Below are 21,622 nucleotides of genomic sequence, written 5' to 3'. Positions count from 1 at the left end.
TAGTGAAGGAACTATCACAGATAGTTCCTTCACTATTTTGTAGTTCCTGCGCTATTTTGTCTATGAGAATTACTAAGTTCATTGAACTTCTCAAAAAAATCAAATGCGAATGTAATGTAATGTACCAACAAGGTCCCTACCTTGTTGGAACATTACATTGTAAAAAACACTCGAGGGGAGAGGAGTATCTTTAACAGGAGGAAGCTGACGAAAATAACCAAACAAATAGATAAAAAATCCACCAAACGGCTCATCTTTCTCGGGGCTTATCTCCCTCAATCTTCTCTCGATCATGTAAAGCATTTTTGCACTAATCATTGACATTTCATCGATGATGAATTTGAGCAACTTCATCTCGATCTGGAATCTCTGTGCAGCTTCTCCATTTATAGATCGAAATTTCGTACTGTCGATAGGAAGACGAAGAAGAGAATGGATCGTAAAGCCATCAATATTGATCGCTGCTGCTCCACGTTTTAAAAAGAAAACTTTTTAAAACTTATTATTCTATAAAGGTTCTTTATATTTGTTGTGTATCTAGTTAGCGATAACATTTACCTTTCAAAATTACCGTTTTAATGTAATTTTTAAAATTTAATGTTTTGTCATATTTTCCGACCACTAGATGACGCTTCTACACGTGCGTGCAGGAAGCGACTAACACTTGACTTCACGCATTCCTTGTCAACATTAAAACTCTAGAATGAGTTGTCCGATCTTGATGAAATTTTCTAGGACGACTCATCACCACTCAAGGATAAACTGACTAAAATTTCAACTCTCAACAATCATCCATACTGAAGAAAAACGCGATCTTCGTTTTGAACCCTATATCCAGTTCTACAAAAATGTATCATTTTTGAGAATTCAAATTTTAATCAGTTCATCCTTGAGTGATGATGAGTCGTCCTAGAAAATTTCATCAAGATCGGACAACTCATTCTAGAGTTATAATGTTGACAAGGAATGTATGAAGTCAAGTATTAGTCGTCACTTCGTTCCGACAATTAAATGTATATATAGGTTCTATACTGTATATATATACATGTAATAGTAGGTATATGTAAGCATTAAAGTTTGAAACATTTTAAATTTCGTGAAAAGATCTGTGATGTTAAAAAACTGACATACATACTTGTTACATTACTAACATCTGCCACCAAATTTATTACTAATGCCTTTCATCTTGAAAGTAAACAGCGTATAGCAAAAATAAATTACAGTGCGCGCGCATGGTGACCTTGCATGTTCTTTTTTAAGTCGTATGGAGGCGCGATTGTACAGGACCAATCCATTTGTTGTGAGGTAGTTAAGAGCTTATCTGTGATTAAGAGTTTTCGGTTAGACGAAGGTAGAAAGACTCAAGCCCAAGAAAGATCTTAGCCGTAATATTTACAAATAGATTTAGATGTAACTTCACACGCTAAATAGATCGATATAAAACAATTCACGTATGACTAACCTTTCAGTAGCTAGCAACGATTGTGTAGGTCAGTGTTCCACAATTTTTTCTACTTATGGCGCACCCATGACTCAACACGGCACACCAAAATATTATTACTCTCAAAAATGTATGATATGATACTATTAATAGAATTACATAATGCCACTAACCTATTATTATTATTATTATCATCATCATAATTCTTATTATTATTAAACAGATATTAACACCTGTGAGCAAATTTATTTTACATTTAATTTTTTAGAATATATAAAAATGCGTGGCTTGTAATAAAGAATAAATAAACACATCTTATTTCATCAGTGCTGCGACAGCGAATGAAATACAAGCATAAGAAACACTGCAAGTGTGATAAAAATATATAAATACAACCTGACAATTAATAGAATATATAAAAGTTTACATCACACCTTTCACCTTGTGACAGCACACCGGTTGCGGAACACGGGTGTAGTATATTTGATCCGTTTAATACCTACGTCATTAAAAAAACATATACGCATTCATTGGTATTGAAAAATGCATTACATTGATTTATCATAATCCATTCCGTCGACGAGAAAAAAGGACGTTTATGACTGGTGTCGTTAACGCAGAGATGAAGTTTCAGTTCAATGACCTACAGGAAGCTTTCCTGACCCGACGCATATCGAGTAAAAACGTCATCGTGACGTCACTTTTAAAATTCCTTAAATACCACGTAAACAGTACAAAAATAGTCGACAAGGAAATATAATTATTATATATTAATATAAAATTTTAATAAAAAGTACAAAATGTCAGGGTGCGCAAGTGCTCAGGGTGTCCGCATTCGGGGACAAACTGAGCACTTGCCCTCCCCGGAATCGAGTAAAACATTCTATAAATTATAAACGTAAGAGTGATTAAGATATGCATCCTTATACCCTCGATCATGGGATGTTTTGATGCAATACTGTATCTTATCTACTAATTATTATCTACTCGCAAAAAAATAATTAAATAAAAATTTATTGATGTAATTATTTGTCTCCAAGCTTCGCACCCCTGGAAAATTTTCTAGGGATGCCAATGGTCATGATTGAAAGAATAATAAAAATTTGCAGACAAATTTAATTTTCCCTATTGTGCTTCGCTACTGCATTAACGTCAATTTAGCTCTTTCTCCCTGCATGTGGGCTGTTCTGTGAACATCGTACTGACGCAAAAAGTTTCCACAGATACTTTTACTGGATACTTTTGTCACTATTGTTCATTTTAGGGTACAACTAGTAGAGGCTTATTCGCGTAATTAAAGCGTTGCTACGTCAGCCTTGTCTCCGTAATACCGCGTTTATTACTATTTTCTAAAAAGTTGGTTGTTCTGTAATACTAAAACCAAAAGTGAAGTAGTATTTATAAAGCATAAAAATAGAGTTACGTAATTTATGGACGATCATCCATAAATTCATAACAGTTTTGAAAAATTAGTGTAATCTATTTATATTACAAAAATATAGTGCCAATATTTTGTTATCGTTAGATGCGGTGTCAATGTTCTATTGTTTCTTTGGTTAACCGAACTTACTTCGAATCTTGTGTCTGAATGAGTCATAGTTGCTACTATTAAGTAAATAAATACTTTTTGTACTGGGTAGATTATAGTATTGACAACAGGAGTAAGACACAATATTACAAGCTCCTCGAAAATCACGATTTTGGAGTGAAGCCCCTGCGCTGAGAATAATTGACGTATTTATGTTTATTGAAAATCATTGGTCGCATAACTCTTTAGGCACCGCTCCCAAGCGAAGAAAATTCAAATATTATAAATATTAGACAATACATTTCAATTACGTTTTATAGATTTCCATGTTTTCTCTTTTGAAAGCAAGAATTTTTTGTCTTCTATTTTGTTAGTTATACTATCATTATTTTTAAAAATTTAGAATTACTATTTCACTATTTCAAACTATTCTATCAATATCTTGTGTTATTATTAAGAAATAAATAAAACTGATAAACAATAAAATCAAATATTTATCATTTATTAACAGAAATACGATAAATTAGATTTTAAATATAACTTATTTTACATTCAAATCCCTTTATTAACGCAATTTCTTTGGGAAGAATGAAATCTTCTACTTCGTAACTACTTTAGGGCTTTTTTTTTAAAAATTCTTTTCGCCCTTTGAGCAATAAGGGATGTTTTTTAGTTCATTATGGGTGTCGTTAGGCCCACTATTTGGCGACTGGGCGGTTAGGGACATATCCGGATGGACCAACCTCCAAAAATTCCTGAGGTTATCTTCATACAGCTTAAAGAACCAGACAGAACATTTTGTCGCGCGCGGACTGTAGGCTTTTACGTCACAATCTGAAACCTTGGGACGTGATTGAGTGACTTACGTCACCGGATGCATTTTTCATCATGTCTTTTTTTACTGTGGAAGTAATTTCTTTTTAATATTTTAACTCGTACTTTTTCTTTTTTTTCTCTCCGTTAATATGGAAATGCTTTGTACAGTAATTAAAATCAATTAATTACAACGAATTTAAATTCAAATTTCTTGATTTTTGAGTCTACAGAATTTAATTAGATAAGTTTATATAATATTTTATCAAATTTGAAATCGATATTTTGAAATTTCGTACAATTTATAATTGTATATTTTGTTTTATAAAACTAATTTCAATGAGAAAATTTTATTGTATATTCTATTGAAGTTAACAAGATAAAACAGATTCAAAATTCCATCAGAAATTAAAAAAAAGAAGAAAAATGTAAATGATGCCTCCCACAACTTTTCTAAAGATTATAAATAAATTATCAAAATGTTAAAACATCACGAATTTAAATTCAAAGAGATCAACACTAGACAAACACAATTTAATATTAATATTGTAAAAATAAAGCAAAAGCTCTAATAAAAGCCTTTAATTTTGTCGAAATTTAGTTATATTTAGGCATAATTTTGCATTTTAAATCGATTAGAACAAAAATAAACTAATGAGCAACCATTTTAAAATTATAAACAAAGTTTTTATTTCGATTAATTCAACCTGAAAATAAGCAAACCGAAATTTTTGAAGATTTTATTTCGAAATTTAACAACATAGATTTTTATTTTATTTATTTTAACAAAGTATATTTACCGCTTTAACTACTTACAATTTTTTTGGGCTGCAATTAGAAAAAATTATATAGACTTATAAATTTCCACTTCGTCCGTCCTTTAGTCCGTCCGTCTTTCCTTAATCTCGAGAACGGTGTTAGAGAGATGAAAATCGAGACAGATGTGGAAATCTTTAGGGACAGAAGGCCCTGATTAACTAAGAACTTCCCATTCAAACCGGAAGTCACGTTATTTCAATTCAAAAGTTTTCCTCTGAAAGGTGTTAGATAGATGACCGACACGACTCTATTGTTAAAGGAAAAGTATAATGTACAGGGGGCATATAAATTTCAAATTTACTCCATCGATCTCAGACGAATTGGAAATATTTCACATGACTATTTTCCTGACTATTTACGTATTTATAACTTTTCTAAATTGTCTTTGTTTTTCACATTTGTCTTTGGGTGTGAGTATGTTCATGCTCATTAAAACATATATAAATCAACACGTTTACTTCTATTATAGTAGTGTTTAATTTAAACTAAACATTCTGAAACAAATACCAATATTTCACATCAGCAACACTGATGTGTTAAATTTCACAACTGTTATAATTAAATCGCACATTTAGATAACCGCAGCTATTAAAAATGCATTAAAACTTTTTGTTTAACTCAATATAACCTTTACTTATTAACCACGACGTCAAAAGGCATCCTTGTACTGATTATAATGTCTTTAAATTTCAAAACATATCTTTATAAAGCCTACAAGACTAAAATCTAAGTAGTGTTTTACACTTTTCGGATAATTTAAAGGAGATTACAAATTGCAGCCCGGCATTGTGACGATGTCATAATAATCCCTCGTCTCTATTACCTTATATATATATATATAACAAATAAACCAAACGAATTATTTATACTTATCTACGCAAATAAAACTCATAACATTTTCGAATGCGAGTAAAGTTTATTTGTAATTTTACGCTTTTTATAAGGATAATTTTGGCGTTGTATATATTAGAATATCATTATAACTTTTAGAATTTCATAAAGAGATTACGAAATCAATATGATAGCATAAATATAACAATTTTTCGAAATATGCAAATATACTTTGATACACACACCTTACGTTTCTGAGAACCAATATTTATTGTCATACAAACGTTATCAACCTGATCTACAAGTCATCATCAGGTACTTTGAATTTTTCTGGAACGTTTTTTGTATTGGTTTCAGGTTCGAACGATTATGTGAAAAGAAATTCTAATTTTTGTATCATTTCGAACAATTTGTTTAAATAACAAATATATATATAAATGTTAAATTCAACTAATTAAAATACATGTATTCGGGTAAAGAAAAATAAAATATACAAAAATACAAATATATAAACACAATATACTTAATTATATCGACCGGGTGCGTGTTATATATTATATTATATTGGGTTATTATTGATCATATAATTCCTGCCGATGGTAAACTTGTGGCATCTTTGTGGTTCGAACATTTGCCAGTAAGACTGGATCTATATATTTCAAATTTTTCTACAGTCATTGTTAAAGATGGTGAGCGCACCTGTCTAACAAGTGCGTTCACCATCTTAAGCAATGACTAACATAATAGCTCAGATCGTGATAGCTCAGAATCAAAGTCTGTATAAGACAGTTTTTTCCATTCACTTTTCTTAATAATTCTTTATTTGTAATTCTTTCAGTTCGGCTTGTCTCTGCCATTTTCCCCCCCATATTTCATTCTAAAGAATCCACACATATTTCTCTCTTTTCCTCTTAGATTCTGTTTCTGCTCGTATAATTTTAAGAAAGCTTTTTGTTTATATAGATTAAATTTTTGCTGATGTATAACACTAGTTTTATAATAAAGATTTAATTTAATTATAGCTACGTATTTAAAAAATATATTCTATTCTACTATTTACACTGAAACAAACGTTTGCTATAATTACTGCTTTGTTACAGCATTTAAATGTTTACTCTGTTGTAAACATCATTATAATTTCATTTGATTCCAATTGCATCAAACCTCTGTATTAAATTTGAATGAATTTTGTTAGAAATGATCTTCGGAAATTAATGACGTCAACGACGACTTTTGGAAACGGATTACGTATTTCGTATCATTTAATTCTAAATTAGAGAGAACCTTATAACAAAGACATTATTGTTGACGCAAACAATGCCAAAGAGCAATAAGAATCGGTCTCTTGATTTCTTTATCATTAGGAACGTTCGACTTTTTTGCTCGACAGTATGAACGAAAACGTCTTTAATGTGGATACTATTATTTCTCGACTTTTGGAGTTTCGAAATTCTGTTGAAGGAAGCGAAGTGAGACTAGAAGGAGAAGAGATTCGAGGACTCTGCTACCAAGCTAGAAAAATCTTCTTGAAGCAACCAATGCTTCTGGAATTGGAACCATCGCTTGTTGTGTGCGGGGACATTCACGGACATTACCCCGATCTACTTCGAATATTTCAACTGGGCGGCTGTCCACCTCGCAGCAACTACTTGTTTCTGGGCGATTACGTGGACAGAGGCGATTGGTCACTGGAGACTATCTGTCTTCTGCTCGCCTACAAAGTCAAATACCCCGAGACGTTTTTCCTGCTCAGAGGTAACCACGAATGCTCTAAAGTCAATAGAATTTATGGATTTTATGAAGAATGCAGGAAAAAGTGCGGCGTTAAACTGTGGAAGATATTTAATGAGTGTTTCAATTGTCTACCTGTGGCGGCCATCATAGACGACAAAATTTTCTGCTGTCATGGCGGACTGAGTCCTAAGTTAGAGTCTTTAGATGATATACGTCAGCTAGTAAGACCCATCGAAATACCCGAAGAAGGTCTTCTGTGCGATTTACTGTGGTCCGATCCGGAAAAGAATTCCAAAGGATGGCGAGAAAATCGAGACAGGGGTGTATCCGTCACCTTCGGATCGGATGTGGTAGAGAAATTTCTGCTCCAACACAACTTCGACCTAATAATTCGTGCCCATCAAGTGGTAGAAGATGGATATGAGTTCTTTGGTAAACGTCAATTGATAACCCTCTTCTCCGCCTCCAATTATTGCGGAGAGTTCGATAACGCCGGTGCAATTATGTTCATCGATAAGGACTTGATGTGCTCTTTCAGAATACTAAAACCTTTAAAATAACTTTGTCAAACATATCAACGCAGGTCACCGTTATCTTATACGCTATATGATTCGATCGAACAAATTTTGATGACGCAAATTGCAATTATCGAATTAATCGTAAAATTGATACTTTTTGTTTTAAATAAACTTCGGGTTTCTGTTCTTCATGCCGAAAATATCTTTTATTTTTATACGATAATTTGGCTTATACAATTCATTAAGAAAGCCCCAGTTGGGGCGTTAAAATTATAAGTAATAACTCGAACATCCTACAGCATGATCTAGGTAAACTTTCAGACGATTTCCATAATTAATCTCACCATTAATCTAAATAAAGATCCATGTATTTTGTTTTGATAAAAACACATCCTGATTTTAAATTCAAAGTTTCAACAGTATTCTTATATTTGTCAGTGCTGTTATTATAGTCGATGAAAAACTCACCTAGAAACATTATATTGTAAAATAATAAAAGGTTTGGCAATTCGTACAGGAATATTGTGGAAAAAATGTAACAACTTCTTCCAAAGTTGCTTTAAGCCCCATTTATTTTACAAATTTTCAAACGAACATTGATTACAGTATACCTACGTGTATATGGGCTACTGCTTCTAACACTCCCATAAACAAAATCGCTAAGCAATTTCTAAAACATATCTTCTGTAACAAGCTTGTCAACTTGCTATTTACCGATTCTTCTGATGTCGCTCATACGTCTCCAAATATTCTTGATGGAGTTACAATTGGTTGATTATTTGTTTTGTTAAGGTACGGCAATACGCCTTAACAATGTGCGTTGCCGTATCTTAACAAAACAAGCGGAAGGTTCACCCTCTTTGAAGCTTAATAACTCTTGTACTTTTTGTCGAAATTTTCTGAAATTTTGCATGAAGATTTGTGTATTGGAGGTTGATGCTACAAAATTTTGGTAATTAAGGGTCGAGGGGTGGAAGACAAAAGAGAGCGTCATATCTCGAGTAGAGTCTGACGTTTTAATGACGATTTTACTCTATTAGAATTTACTTTTTTTTTTTTTTTTTTTTTATAAAACAGCTTACTCTCAAAATTAAGTTTTTTTGACATTTTATAATAATTAAAATTATAAAAAGTTTTTTAAAATAAAATATCGTAACAGATGGCGCCACCGAATGTCGCCGGGTAAGTTAAGCAACTCTTTGCTGGATTTTTATTTTTATAGAATTTAATTGGGTGTTTGCCTTTGTTAATGTTGGGTTAGCCTGTTTTGTCACTGGGCACCGCCATGTATGATTTGTATAAAGAATAAACAACTATTTTTATTAAATTTATAAAAATTTGAATATTAAATTCTATATGCTGTATAATTTATTATAGAAATATATATATAATTCACATAATTACTGAAATCTGATTAAAATTCTTATTTGAAATTTGTCACAATGCCGGAGCACCTTTTGTGCTTCGGTACCACGGGATTGAAGGGTCGACACCGCGTTTGCGATAACTTGTTCGTCAGGACTGACACCACTGGGTTTTTAAGTACAGACACAGAAACCTTGGCGGCCTCTAATTTCGCTTTTTACACGCGAGCGGTCGCGTTTGTAAGCGCTCGGATTCGGGATGGAGATGGCCTGAGAGACGACTGGAAAAAGCGCACGCTACTACGAATTTAACAATTAACAATACCGTTTATTTATCGACTATATTTTCAGTTTCCTATAAAATTGGCCAACATCGGCTAAATGTACTACACAAAACAAGGAGAAAAAAGTCTTATCCTTAACATCGCGACTCCGACCGAGAGAGAAAATTTACAATCTGTCGTGCGTTGGTAGAAGTTGGTTCCTTGCGGAATCGCAGAATCATCGGATCGATACGCTGCTGATCCGCTAGGTGGTTCGAAAGGTACTTCGATGAATCGAAAGGAGAGAAATCTTTTTCCGTCTTGAGAGGGCAGAGGATCGGCGACGGCTTGAGCAGTATTCGAAACAGGATCGGGCGCGAACACCAGTTTAAAGCGAACTAACGATGATGGCAAACGCCCTCCTTTTTGTATTCGGGGGTCTCTCGTGGGGTTTTCCATGACCTCATTAGGAATTATCACACACTGTGCAATTGTTAAATTTCAATCGTCAGTTCTTGTTTGAGGTGACACATCGAATGTGTCACCTCAAACAAGGAAACAGGTCAGTAGGAGAAGTTTTAACTATTCTCCCTGATTTTTCTCTATCGAAAAATTTTTACTAAAATTTTTCGTCTACTCTGGGTTCTCACACATTATTATTTTTAATAATTTAAAAAGAAATAAGACGAATTAATTAAGCATTTAAATATAGCTATATAAAGGTATGTATTATAAACATAAAAATTCAAGGTTAAGATTTAAACTATAGGCCCTAAATTATTTCGCAGTTTTTTCTTTTTTCACTTTTTAATTAAGAAAGAAAAGTAACTGATATACAGTACTGTACATATGTGTATGTATGTATGTATGTTTGAAAACTTTGTTATATAATTTTCAGTTTTCATTTATATTTTCCTCGTTACTTGTCGGTTTCTTTTGCAAGAAATTCGTTTTCAACGCTTGAATTTCATCTTTTCTTTTTCTTTTAAAGAATCCCATCTAAACAAAAAATATAGAAAATATTAAAAATAATAGAGAATAAAAATTATAAAAAGAGAAAATTATTTACATACCTTAAGTAATATTATAGCTATGATTCCGATTATGATGATCCCGCAAACAATGCTAACGAGCAAAACCCATTTTGAAATCTTAGCGCCCTTTAAAGTAATGGAAAGTACTACGTTCGTTGACACCTAAACGAAATTTAATTTCATTAACACTGAAATCTTGAGTTAAATAAGTTAATATTATTAACGATTACTTCAGTTTCGTGTGGAAGATGACCTCTAGGATGCGCAATAATTCTTTCTTCTTCGATCGTCACTTTTCCTTGTGAAGAGAATGTGATGTTATCCCATTCTTTCTAGAAAAATCATACGTTTAACTTTTTAGCTTAAAAATAGAACAATTTTAATTAAATCAAAGATTACACATAGGCCTATATATTGTAATCAAAATAACATTAAAGTGAGAAATATAAAGTAAGAAAAGTCCACTTTTACCCAGAATTTGTACTTATTGAAAAAAATATTTTGAAAAATTAATCAATGTATTGTAGTTTTAACCGGTTAATATTTTGAGCTAAATTTTACTTTTCTGTACAATTTCAGCTGAACTCAAGTTTTTTTCATATCTTAGATCTTAAAAAGAATACGTGAATTATTTATACGCTAAAACTCTACAATAGAATTATTTATTTATTAAATATTTCAGTTATTATTGTTAACTTCTTTCCATTCACAGAAAAAGAGTGGAGTTCCTTTTTAAAATGAAAGTTTTAGGAGAGAGACAAACAAATCGTAGACATCCCTCATACGTCCACTGATTTTGGGGTAAAAGGCGGAGGTTTCTTTTTATCCAGGCTTTCTGTCATGAATCTCATGTCGTTAGCTGTGTGCCGGCCAATCATGCAAATAAGTTCCTTGTTATTCCGGATTTGCGATTGATACATCGATTCCATTAAGAAAAGATGAGACAAGAAGTCTTTTCAATTAACAGAAAAGGTTCTCGCACTAAATCATCGGATAACAAATGAAATAATTGTAAACTCTCTCGACACGAATATGTGTAAACTTTAAGATAGGATAACTTAATCCTTGTATCGAAGTTTGGAACTTATATAGTGTTATTTTAATATTAACTAATCAAGTATGTTATTTTGTAATCTTTATCGTTATTTTTCTTTGAATAAATAAATATAGTCGTTTTATATTTAAAATTGAACTAGACCGAATTAACACCCCTTCCTTACTTGGAAAAAATCGAATCTTTATCGCGAGTTAAAATATTTATTCTAACTGGTGTCAGGAGCTAACAGACCAGAGATCTTACGGTTCACTCGGCATTTTATATTTTAAAATAAATTTTAACCATCTTGTACATAATGAACGGAGTCTCACAGTCCCCGATCTCATACAACTTTGAGTATAACTATTATAGCTAATTATAGGTTTAATTAATGCGTACATCGACCAATTTCGATCAGTAAATTATTTTCAATCAAAAAATCATTATTTTCTAAAAAAATTTTTTTAACGTCTACATTTAATATGAATATAAAATATAAAATACGCACCAAATTTGAGCTGAGAACGTTGGCATTTATATATCCTTTTATGTAGAAAGTCGAGCTTTTCTTTTTATCATCAAAGGGACCAACAGAACATACAACTTTTTCGCATACCGATGTTTCACAATTCTAGATAGTGTAATATATTATGGCAGAATTAGAGCTAAAGCTGTAATTTTAACAAATCCTTACAAAGAGAACTCACAAGTATCAGATTCTTGCTCTGTCCCTTCTTGTTTCTCTTCGACTTGATATTTGAAATCGTGAAATTCAGGCCATCGCTTTCCGAGTCGTCATTTGCTGTTTCGCCATTCGTGAAATTGCAGATGTCAGAATCGAACTCGAAATCCGGATTAAAAACCTGTTACGTAAATAAAATTATCAATGAAAGTCATGATGTATTAAATCGTTTTTGTAAACAACCATTTACAGTCACTTACAGTTAAGTTTTTAGAATTTACGAATTTTATTTTCGTATCGGTGAAAGTGGTTGGAATTGAGAACGTTACTGTGACGAGAGAAATGGGACTATACAAATGTTTCATAACCTAAATAAAGAAAATACTTTTTTAGATATTTAAATTGATTAAATGGCGATAAAAAGTGTAAAGATTTTCAGACATTACATTGTAAATATGGACGAATTCGTAAAGATCACGATGAGATTCATTTTTCTTCAATATAATCAGCTCTGTTTTTGGGCGTCTATTTTATCAGATAGTGAAATTGTTATCGATTTGGTAATATTGGACTATGTTTTAATGAAGATGTGACCATTTATACGTAAACTATAAGAATTTGACTATTTTTACGCCAAAAGCAGCGTAGGTAACGCTATTTTTTGATGTGTGTAATTTCAATTGTACGGTTTACGTCTGGTATGAGCTAGACGTCAATCGTGGACTGCGAGCGAATTTAAGGCTGACTGCCTGTAAGATTTCAAAAGTCTGGCGAAGTCCTTTTCTTATTCTCCGGCTCTTCAGAATCTGCATAGACTTACTTACGAGCGTGACATTTTGGATAACACGTAAAATACCTAGTATCAAGGTTTCTCATATGCTTCTCTCCAGTTCGTCAAAAGCAAACGGCGCTGTTTGGTATGCATCATAGCTTACATCGATGCTTTTAGGTGACCCCAAAGAAAAAATCTAGAGGGATCAAGTCTAGTGAATTTGGTGTGGTATCCAGCACTTGCAAAACCAATCTGTGAGCCACTGACATACTGTGCGTCTGTCAGGGAAAGAGATGCTACCAACACTATTACTATATTATGGTATCTAACCTGTTCTAGTTGTGCCAATGTCAAATTATCAAGCCATTCGTCCACCGTTGTGTTTAGGATGTTCATAGCAGTCACTAATCAGGTTGTCGTCTATTCGTAGAGCAATTCTGAATATCATCCCAATGACATCATTGGGATAATATTCAGAATTGATTGGTTTGATTAATCGAGTATTCATTCGAATGAATCATTCAAATCTTTAAAATTTCTTCTAGCAATTTTTCAGCTATTTAACAGTAAAAAGACGTTATATTCACTCCACATTTACTATAATAATTTAAAATCCACAATTTTTAAAATTCCATAACAAAATAAAATTACCTACGCAGATATAAAATTTAGTGTACGTGTAAATAGCCACATTCTTTTAATTATTAAAGAATAATAAATCATATTTTTACCCGGTTATGCTGACGTCTGCAGATAATTTTATAGGTATCGTGATATTAACCAGATTATCGGCTACATTACTTTCTTCGCTCAGTGTCGTCAAATTCATAACAATAGATATATTATCCAAGGAAGACAATAGTTTAGACGAATCCAGTTTAATTTCGTGTCTTGCCTGAAAATAATCACGAAAACCATAACGACGAAGTACAAATGCTTTATAATTATGCACAATAGAAATAATACACGCATTTTATTTATCAGAAGTTGAAATTAAATTAAATTCGGAAGATCTATGCAATGTGTTAGAGAAATGAATAATAAAGTTCGATGACTTGCCGATTTCTTATTGAAAGGATTTCCAATCAGACAAATTAAAGTTAATCTTTTAGACATTTCTTGTAATTGTTTACAGCTTTCTCCGTTGATCAGTTCCATATTTTCGGGTAAATAAATCCACATTTCGGTCATGAAAGCCGGTTCGTTGGAATTTTGAATTTCGGCAATAATAGTGATTTCCTTGTCTTTACCGAGTATCAATTCTCCGTTACTGAATGAGAAACAATAATAGTAATTTAAGAATTATTATTATTAACTGTCTGAGAAATTCAATTTTCTATTTTACTTATATATATAAAAGTAGAAAAACCATAAGGTGTATAACAAAGCATCGAAGAAAAAGTGTTAAATTCTTTAATTTCGTTCTGTCTTGAGGAAACCGTGTTTTGTATTTTCTTTCTTCTTTCTTTCGAAGACACAATGTAGTGACGTAAACTTAAAAAACACTGGGCGAATTTTTCATCCTTTTTATTTGGTTGGCCAAACAAATACCAACCAAATAAAAAGGATGAAAAATTCGCCCAGTGTTTTTTTAAGTTTACGTCACTACATTGTGTCTTCGAAAGAAAGAAAGAAAGAAAGAAAAAATTCTTTAATTTCATTAAATAATTTAGCACTTTCAATCCACTTTACAATTTCACAATCACGCAGGCATTCAGCCCAGTTCACAATTTCACAATCACGGAGGCGACCTTCCTTTAGAGGCTACTGTCTCCGCAATAAAATGCAAATATGGTAAAAAAAAGTCCTCTGGTGCTATCGCCATCTTCACATAAAATACATTTTCCAATAAAAATAATAAATATAAAAACATGGCCGACGGTATTACATTTAATTACAGGAGCGAACGACGGATGAATAACGGAAGCCAAGTATTTTGTTACACGTTGCAATTTTATATTTATACAATTAATTAAGTAATTAAATGTAATACCGTCGGCCATGTTTTTATATTTATTATTGTTAAATTATCAACTGATTAGTATCGTGAAAGAAACGTGTCTGTCTTCTAGATAGATCGGGTTAAATTGTATCTTGTTTTTAATAAAGTTTTTAATTTATTCGTAAATTTTAGAAATTTGGAAATAAAATCACATTAAAAATCAGAATGATTTTTAAAATTTCTGTGTGACTCACATATCGACTTAGGATCGAGAGATGATGTGATGTAGACAAAACGGCAAAACTCCCGTTTCACCAGCACAACTACATGAATTTGCAGAACCTCCCTACAGTCTGCGCTTTTTTTTTCTACGAAAACCTCACCACTTTCTGCAACCTCACCACGAGTTAGTGGCAGACCATTTTGAGCATATGCACATAAAACTTGAAAGATTGCTTGACTTTTCATCTTACAGACCTTTACAGACATCTCGTTAACGTGTCTTCATAACTTCATTTTATGGAGACATTTAAAACTAGAGAAATTAGAGTGGAACACGCTGCACTAAACTTTAAGATACCGAAAGTTAATATGGAGATTATAGGAATTCCTTTAAATTGAAGAAGAAGAAGAAGAGTTAAAGGAATTCGATCAAATACTTCTCCGAAATCTTTAATCAAACAAAGTGATGAAAATAGAGAAGACGTCAAGATGAATATAGATTAAACTACATGTTTAAATTCTTACTAGATTTCTATATTAAATAATTACTACATTATAATTTATTTTGACTAATATATAAGTATTTATATCTTTAAATTTTGATTTGAACATTTTAATTAATTGCACCGTTTTATTTACTTAATTGTGATTAGTATCGAAGGAGTATTAAGCAATGTATATAATTTAAAATCTCTTAAATTTCAATATTAAAAACGTTTAAATATATTTTCTATTTACTTCAGTGAATCGATATTCAAAACATCGATTCACTGATATAAATAAAAAGTTCTCCCTAGAGAACTCTGTGTGAGAAACTGGCCTCTGTTAGGTGTTAGACACGTGAGAACATCAGATAAACTCCAGCCCTTCGGTCAGGCCCGTGAAAAATTACCAGTGTTCAAAAATATAATTTCTTAATCATATTTTAGATCTTTAAGCTTTTTTTCAATTTTGAACTAATGTATATAACTGCCTTCTATATCCATTTTATAATATAAAATTATTTTTAAACACTGTCCAATTTTAGCAAAAACTGATAATTTATTTTATTTTATTGCAAAAATAGAATTAAAAATGACTTCTCAATAAAAATATTTTCAAAATTATTTTTTTAAAAATGGATTTATTTACCTCAGACCAAACACATGGGCCTTTAGTGTGAGATCGGATAAGCATTTATCTTCACGAGCGCAGCCAGTAAGAAATGTTATCTGTAAATAATCACGAATTATCCTAATTTACTAAGAATTAAAAGGAAAAATTTCCATAGGATTCAGACTTACCACTTCGCTCTTAGAATGAGGAACTGTTGGATCTAAAATGGGGCAATCTTTACAAAATTGCGTTTCTTTCGATGTGTTGTGCGTTAAATATACATCAACATTTATTTGGATCGGTGTTATTCGATCGTTGGAATCGTCCTGTAAAAATACCATTAAAAATTGTTATATAATCCGTTATGTGATTATAAATAATTGCATAGGGAAATATTAAACATATAAAGTCAACTTTTAACTTATATGTTAAAAGAAATGCTGTCTTCTTCCCTTAATCTATCAATTAATTAACACCTCAAATGGAGAATTTGCTAATTTAAAAATTGTACTAATATTTTAGAAAATATTTTTATTTTTTATTAACTTTCTAAAAGATTTTTAACGGGAAAAATTCGAAAACTTGAATGTATGAATAAGATTTGACCATTTTATAAACGGATTTTTAGAGAAGACAAATGACAAATTATAGTCTCATTCTCTTCACATCTTCACAGCTTGCTACTGTGATGAATCCGTGATCGATTCTGAGAGAAGAAACCCAGGAATTTTTTGAGGTGTGGTTTGCCCCAGGTATGTCGGCTTCCTCACCAACCGGTAGCCCCATTTTGTACCTAGCCAAATCTATAATCAAAAGACACCCTTATAAGGTAGAAAGAGTTTTAAAAAGTTATCTAATACTGCATGTCCCTAACTGCGTGTCGACTCCTTTACAGAATTACATTTAATTCTTCGATCCTTTTCTATATTCACACAAAATAACAATAAATTATATTTGTTTTAATTAAACATGGATTAAAAAACAAAACTGCATACTCTACTTCATTCAAATTGAAAAATATATCAATTATTTTATGTTATTTTTGTCATATTTTTACACACAAAAAATAAATTTGTTTAAATTCTCTAGCAATTTATCAACATTCTAGATAAATTGATTGACTTCTCGAAGATGGTCATTATTTCTATTATCAAATAAGACTGAATATGCTTAAGAAAAAATGATTTAAAATTATGATTTTCTTTATAAAATGTATTACATACGCGAATATAAACTTCGTAAATACGACATTCATTTTCGTTATATCTAGCTGTAATTTCATCACGTTTCATCGAAACTGGTAAATTCTGATCTATGAAGTATTCTTTGGGCCGGAGTACATTTTTTATTCGAAATGCGCGTAGTTCCACAGTAATATCTATAAAAATAATTAATTTCAGATTACTATCAAAAAGTATCTCGGTAAACACCGTTAAATTATATGGTTTATATTTACTGAGTGTGGCAGGCATATAAGATCCTTCGTAGCTCAAACACAATATGGCTTTGAAACAAAGTGCCGTGGTGACGTTACAGGTTGAATTACTAGGATATATTTGGCGGGGTTGAAATTCCATGTGAGGAAATATCCGAACAATGGGACGAGTTCTATAAATTTGATCATTAATAGTCATTATTCATGTTCTTGTGAATCGTGCAAGAGATTTCATTTTTAATCAATTTTTAAAAATTACCTTAAAAGGACAGCGTTATCCGATAAAAATGACCCAACGACGATGTCTAGAGAAGGAAAAGGATCTCTGTCAAAATTTAATTTGCGACGAAATATTTGTAAGTTAAAATTCACATTACCTGGATAATTATTAAAATCTACGTCATACGGTTTCGATATAGATATACCGAAACCCATTAAATGTCGATCTACGTCGGCCGCAAAAATTCTCTGAATAATAAATAGTTATTGGCATAATAAGTATTTATATTTCATATTGAAGAATATAATCGTTTCATAAATATTTTACCTGAACAAATTTAGTTTTAAGTCCATTGGAAGAACCGTGGTAAATATAAATCGCTCCTCTTTCTAATTCGTATGGTGCCCCAACGGCAATATCTGCAAAATTTATTATTATCGACATTGTCTACTGCAATTTTTGAACATTTTTTGTGTTGTAATTTTTGTTTATTTTTATAAGATGGCAAAATAATATTTTTTATCTCGTGCTTTTATTAAAAGTTAATGCGTGGCATGTAAAGACACGTACGTATACGAATCGTGTTAGTTGAAAATAATAGTACTGTAGAGTTTCGATTAATTGAGACCCGATTTACTGAGATAAACTATAGAATAATATTTGGTAACAAATATAAGAAAACATACTAAAGTACAATACATTTCATTTCAGTAATCTTGACCGAGCGAGGGACAATACTCAAAAGGGAATCTAAAAGTTTTAGTAAGAATTAATTCCAGGAATGACTCGTAATACGTAATATGAAAATTTTAAAAAGATTTTAACATTTTTATTATAATTATTATAAAATTGATTTTATATAACATTCTTTTGTTTTATTCATTTCTAGCCTATTACATTTTTTTATAAATACGAGTAATGCATTTCTTATATATATATAATATATATATATATATATATATTAAATTTATTTACTTATTTACAGAATTAAACGTGAAATATCTGAAGTACTAAAGTATCAAAGTATCAAAATTACTGCGGAACCCTTACATTTAAAAAATAATTTAACAGCCTTACCTGAAAATTGATCATGATTAATATCTCCAATATGAGCTAAACTAGTGCCAAACCGGCTTCCTTTAATAGAAGATCCATATAAACTTGACTGGTATTGTAGGTACTTAAAAAATTATTGATTAAAAGATTAATCGCAATAATGATCAATATACTAATACACTCATCTGAAATTATTCAATTATACATAGAAGAATCAACCATAAATGCGATATAACAATATTTAACTTACTTTACCGTCACTAAAATAAATATAAACCTTTCCTTCATCCCCGCCAGATTTAGTAGAATACAAAGGAGCACCGACAAATAATTCACTCAAACCGTCGTTATTCACATCCACACTTAAAATGGCTGCCCCATAATATTCCCCTGTCTATACAATTGTCATTAATCAATCATCATTTTTGGCAATTATAATAACAATAACAACTCACTTGAAATCCTTCAAATTCCGTATAAATCGTATAATATTCATCAAAAATATATACCTGAAATGGATTTATATGAATTCCTTCATATTGAAATAAATACATGTTATTAAATTAAAATCTAAAAATTATATTCTGTTTAAATTGTCTTGTATATTTTTAATTATTATTTTACGAAATTCATTTTAATTCATTACTTTTCCTTTATAATTTCCAGCTCTTGGTCCTCCAGTTACATATATTGTTCTGTAGTTACTAAAGAATTTTCCGGAGGATACAGAATATCCTAAAAATAATTAATTTGTTTTAATATATTAAAAATCTAAAGTTAAAATTATATTTAGTAATTTTACAAATTTAATATTTTCTTAACACAAATACTACTTACCAATATATTGAAAATCATGCCTATATCTTTTTAATTGTAATATAGAACGGCTAACTATAGACGTTATATAATTATGAAAATTTAAAAATTTATATTTTATCACGGCACCTAAATTAATAAAAAATATATTAAGTCTTGATAAATGATAGTCATATGACTATAAATGAAAGCATTACCTATAAAATGATCATAACCAGGTGAACCAATTAATAACTCATCCTCGTCCTAAGATAGGAGTTCGTAAAATCTATTAAATCAATTGAATACAAAGGTACCGCATTAAAATATACAATAACATTAAAATATACCTGGGTAAAAGAGGCTGACATTCCAATTTCTGCAGTATAAATTTCATTAGGCAACCCATATACTGAAAAATAATGGTTAATTTGAATTTAAAATATCGAAATTCATACTGTAAAATGTGATCTACCTGTAGTCTCGAGTGGATAAATGCTCTCCACCAAATTCATGTTTTGATTTAATATAAAACATACGCCTAATGGAGTATAAACCAGTTTCCATAAATGCCCGCACACCTAATAAATAGATGATAAAATTTATAAGTTGTAATAACATTTTATTGCATTATCTCTTATAGGATTTTCTTCTATTTTTTAGACAATTTTCCATACTTATCATATGGTTCGGTCAAGTCTATAATAGAAGGAGGGTGATAAGATATGGGTCCAATTTATTTAGGACAGACAAGAAGTCACAGTGTATTTTTTACTGTATGTATCAAACCAAAAGTTTGAATAAATAAAAGTAAGAAATTGGAATATAAATTATTGCAATTAGTATACTGTGAATATCAGAAAAGAAAGTATTTAAGATTTCTTTTATAAAGGAAATACCACTTTTGATTTTTATATTAAATTTGTTTTATTTTATCATATCAACAACAAAATAATAATAATCTTAAGAATGAAAAATTATACTAAATATTTTCTCTCAAAACGTATCTTCTTTCAAAACATTATTTCTCTTTTCTTGTAAAACATAATGGAAGAAAATAATTCGAATGTTATAAAATACCATATTGAATGTAATGTTTAATAGGAACTTTTAAAGAAATTAGAGGCAAAAAATGCTCGAAATGCACATTTTTTGTAGTGTACCTCTTGTAGCTTTTGGAAAAATACTACACTTTACTAAAATAAGCATTTTATATCGTTATCCGTTTCTGAAATTTACAATGTATGGAAGGGTAGAAATTTATATAATTTATAATAAAACCTGTACAACGATAAAGCAAGAAATGGCAAGATATGAATGATATCATTGCCATAATTCTTCAAGTAGAACGTGGAAAACATGCTGTAAAAACATATACTGTATTTATTCTTTTGTGTCTTTATAATCAAATTATAAGAAATTTTATTTTAAAATTATAATACAGTATCCGAAAAATAATTAAATAATTATTAAACAATAATTTAGTAACTGTTATATTGTTTAATTATTAATCAATAATATTGATTGGACTTTGCATTTTTACAAATTAATGTTAAATTGAAGATGAGCGGTCAGGAAGAAAATAGACGGAAATCCATCAGAGGTTAGAAGCGATAAAAGAAGACATCACACTTAACCTAAACACTGCCCACAATGAGTGGTATCTGAAAATATTTCGAGAAATTTGAGAGGCCTTTAGATGAATCAAGAGTTAATTCTTAATTTCATAATTATAACTGGAATCGAAACTAAATGGCTACAATATCCGAATCATACAAATAAACCCGACTTAACTCTCACATCAGCTGAAATTTTAGTTCATTTATCTTGGTGTGAGCTACACCATACTAAAGTGGTTGTTGAGTCGGGTGCTTTGCCTGCTTTAATACGATGTTTATCTTTTATTTCGGATAATATACGTGGATTACCTCTTACGGCATTAGGAAATATTGAATTACTATTATCTAATTTTGCAAACTTAGTAATTAATAACAGAATTTTTCAACCATTTTTCGAATTAAT

The 21,622-nt window shown here is 30.7% G+C and overlaps 2 protein-coding genes across 2 annotated transcripts; one reads left to right on the top strand and one right to left on the bottom strand.

The window, feature by feature from the left end:
• The first annotated feature begins 6,719 nt into the window (after positions 1-6,719).
• LOC136972442 (serine/threonine-protein phosphatase PP1-gamma catalytic subunit B-like) lies at positions 6,720-7,830 on the top strand. Its single transcript, XM_067267044.1, has one exon. The coding sequence runs from the start codon at positions 6,824-6,826 to the stop codon at positions 7,724-7,726; it is 903 nt and encodes a 300-aa protein (XP_067123145.1). The 5' UTR covers positions 6,720-6,823; the 3' UTR covers positions 7,727-7,830.
• A 2,342-nt stretch (positions 7,831-10,172) lies between these two features.
• LOC136972339 (integrin alpha-4-like) lies at positions 10,173-20,115 on the bottom strand. The gene is made up of 24 exons (XM_067266896.1): positions 20,076-20,115; positions 19,951-20,012; positions 19,819-19,867; positions 19,643-19,750; positions 19,452-19,540; positions 19,261-19,314; positions 19,056-19,199; positions 18,827-18,929; positions 18,077-18,168; positions 17,907-17,997; positions 17,789-17,834; positions 17,551-17,702; positions 17,318-17,472; positions 16,283-16,420; positions 16,131-16,210; positions 13,895-14,105; positions 13,567-13,730; positions 12,510-12,588; positions 12,324-12,431; positions 12,089-12,244; positions 11,890-12,012; positions 10,576-10,677; positions 10,385-10,507; positions 10,173-10,310 (listed from the first exon to the last, which is right to left on the bottom strand). Exons 1-24 carry the CDS (start codon positions 20,113-20,115, stop codon positions 10,206-10,208), a joined length of 2,574 nt encoding a protein of 857 aa, XP_067122997.1. The 3' UTR covers positions 10,173-10,205.
• Between the last annotated feature and the right edge of the window lie 1,507 nt (positions 20,116-21,622).

Source organism: Centruroides vittatus, unplaced genomic scaffold, assembly GCF_030686945.1.
Source record: "Centruroides vittatus isolate TY-2023 unplaced genomic scaffold, ASM3068694v2 contig_290, whole genome shotgun sequence".
NCBI lineage: Eukaryota > Metazoa > Arthropoda > Arachnida > Scorpiones > Buthidae > Centruroides > Centruroides vittatus.
Note: the sequence above shows the minus strand (reverse complement) of the source record. Positions and strands in the feature narration are given on the sequence as shown.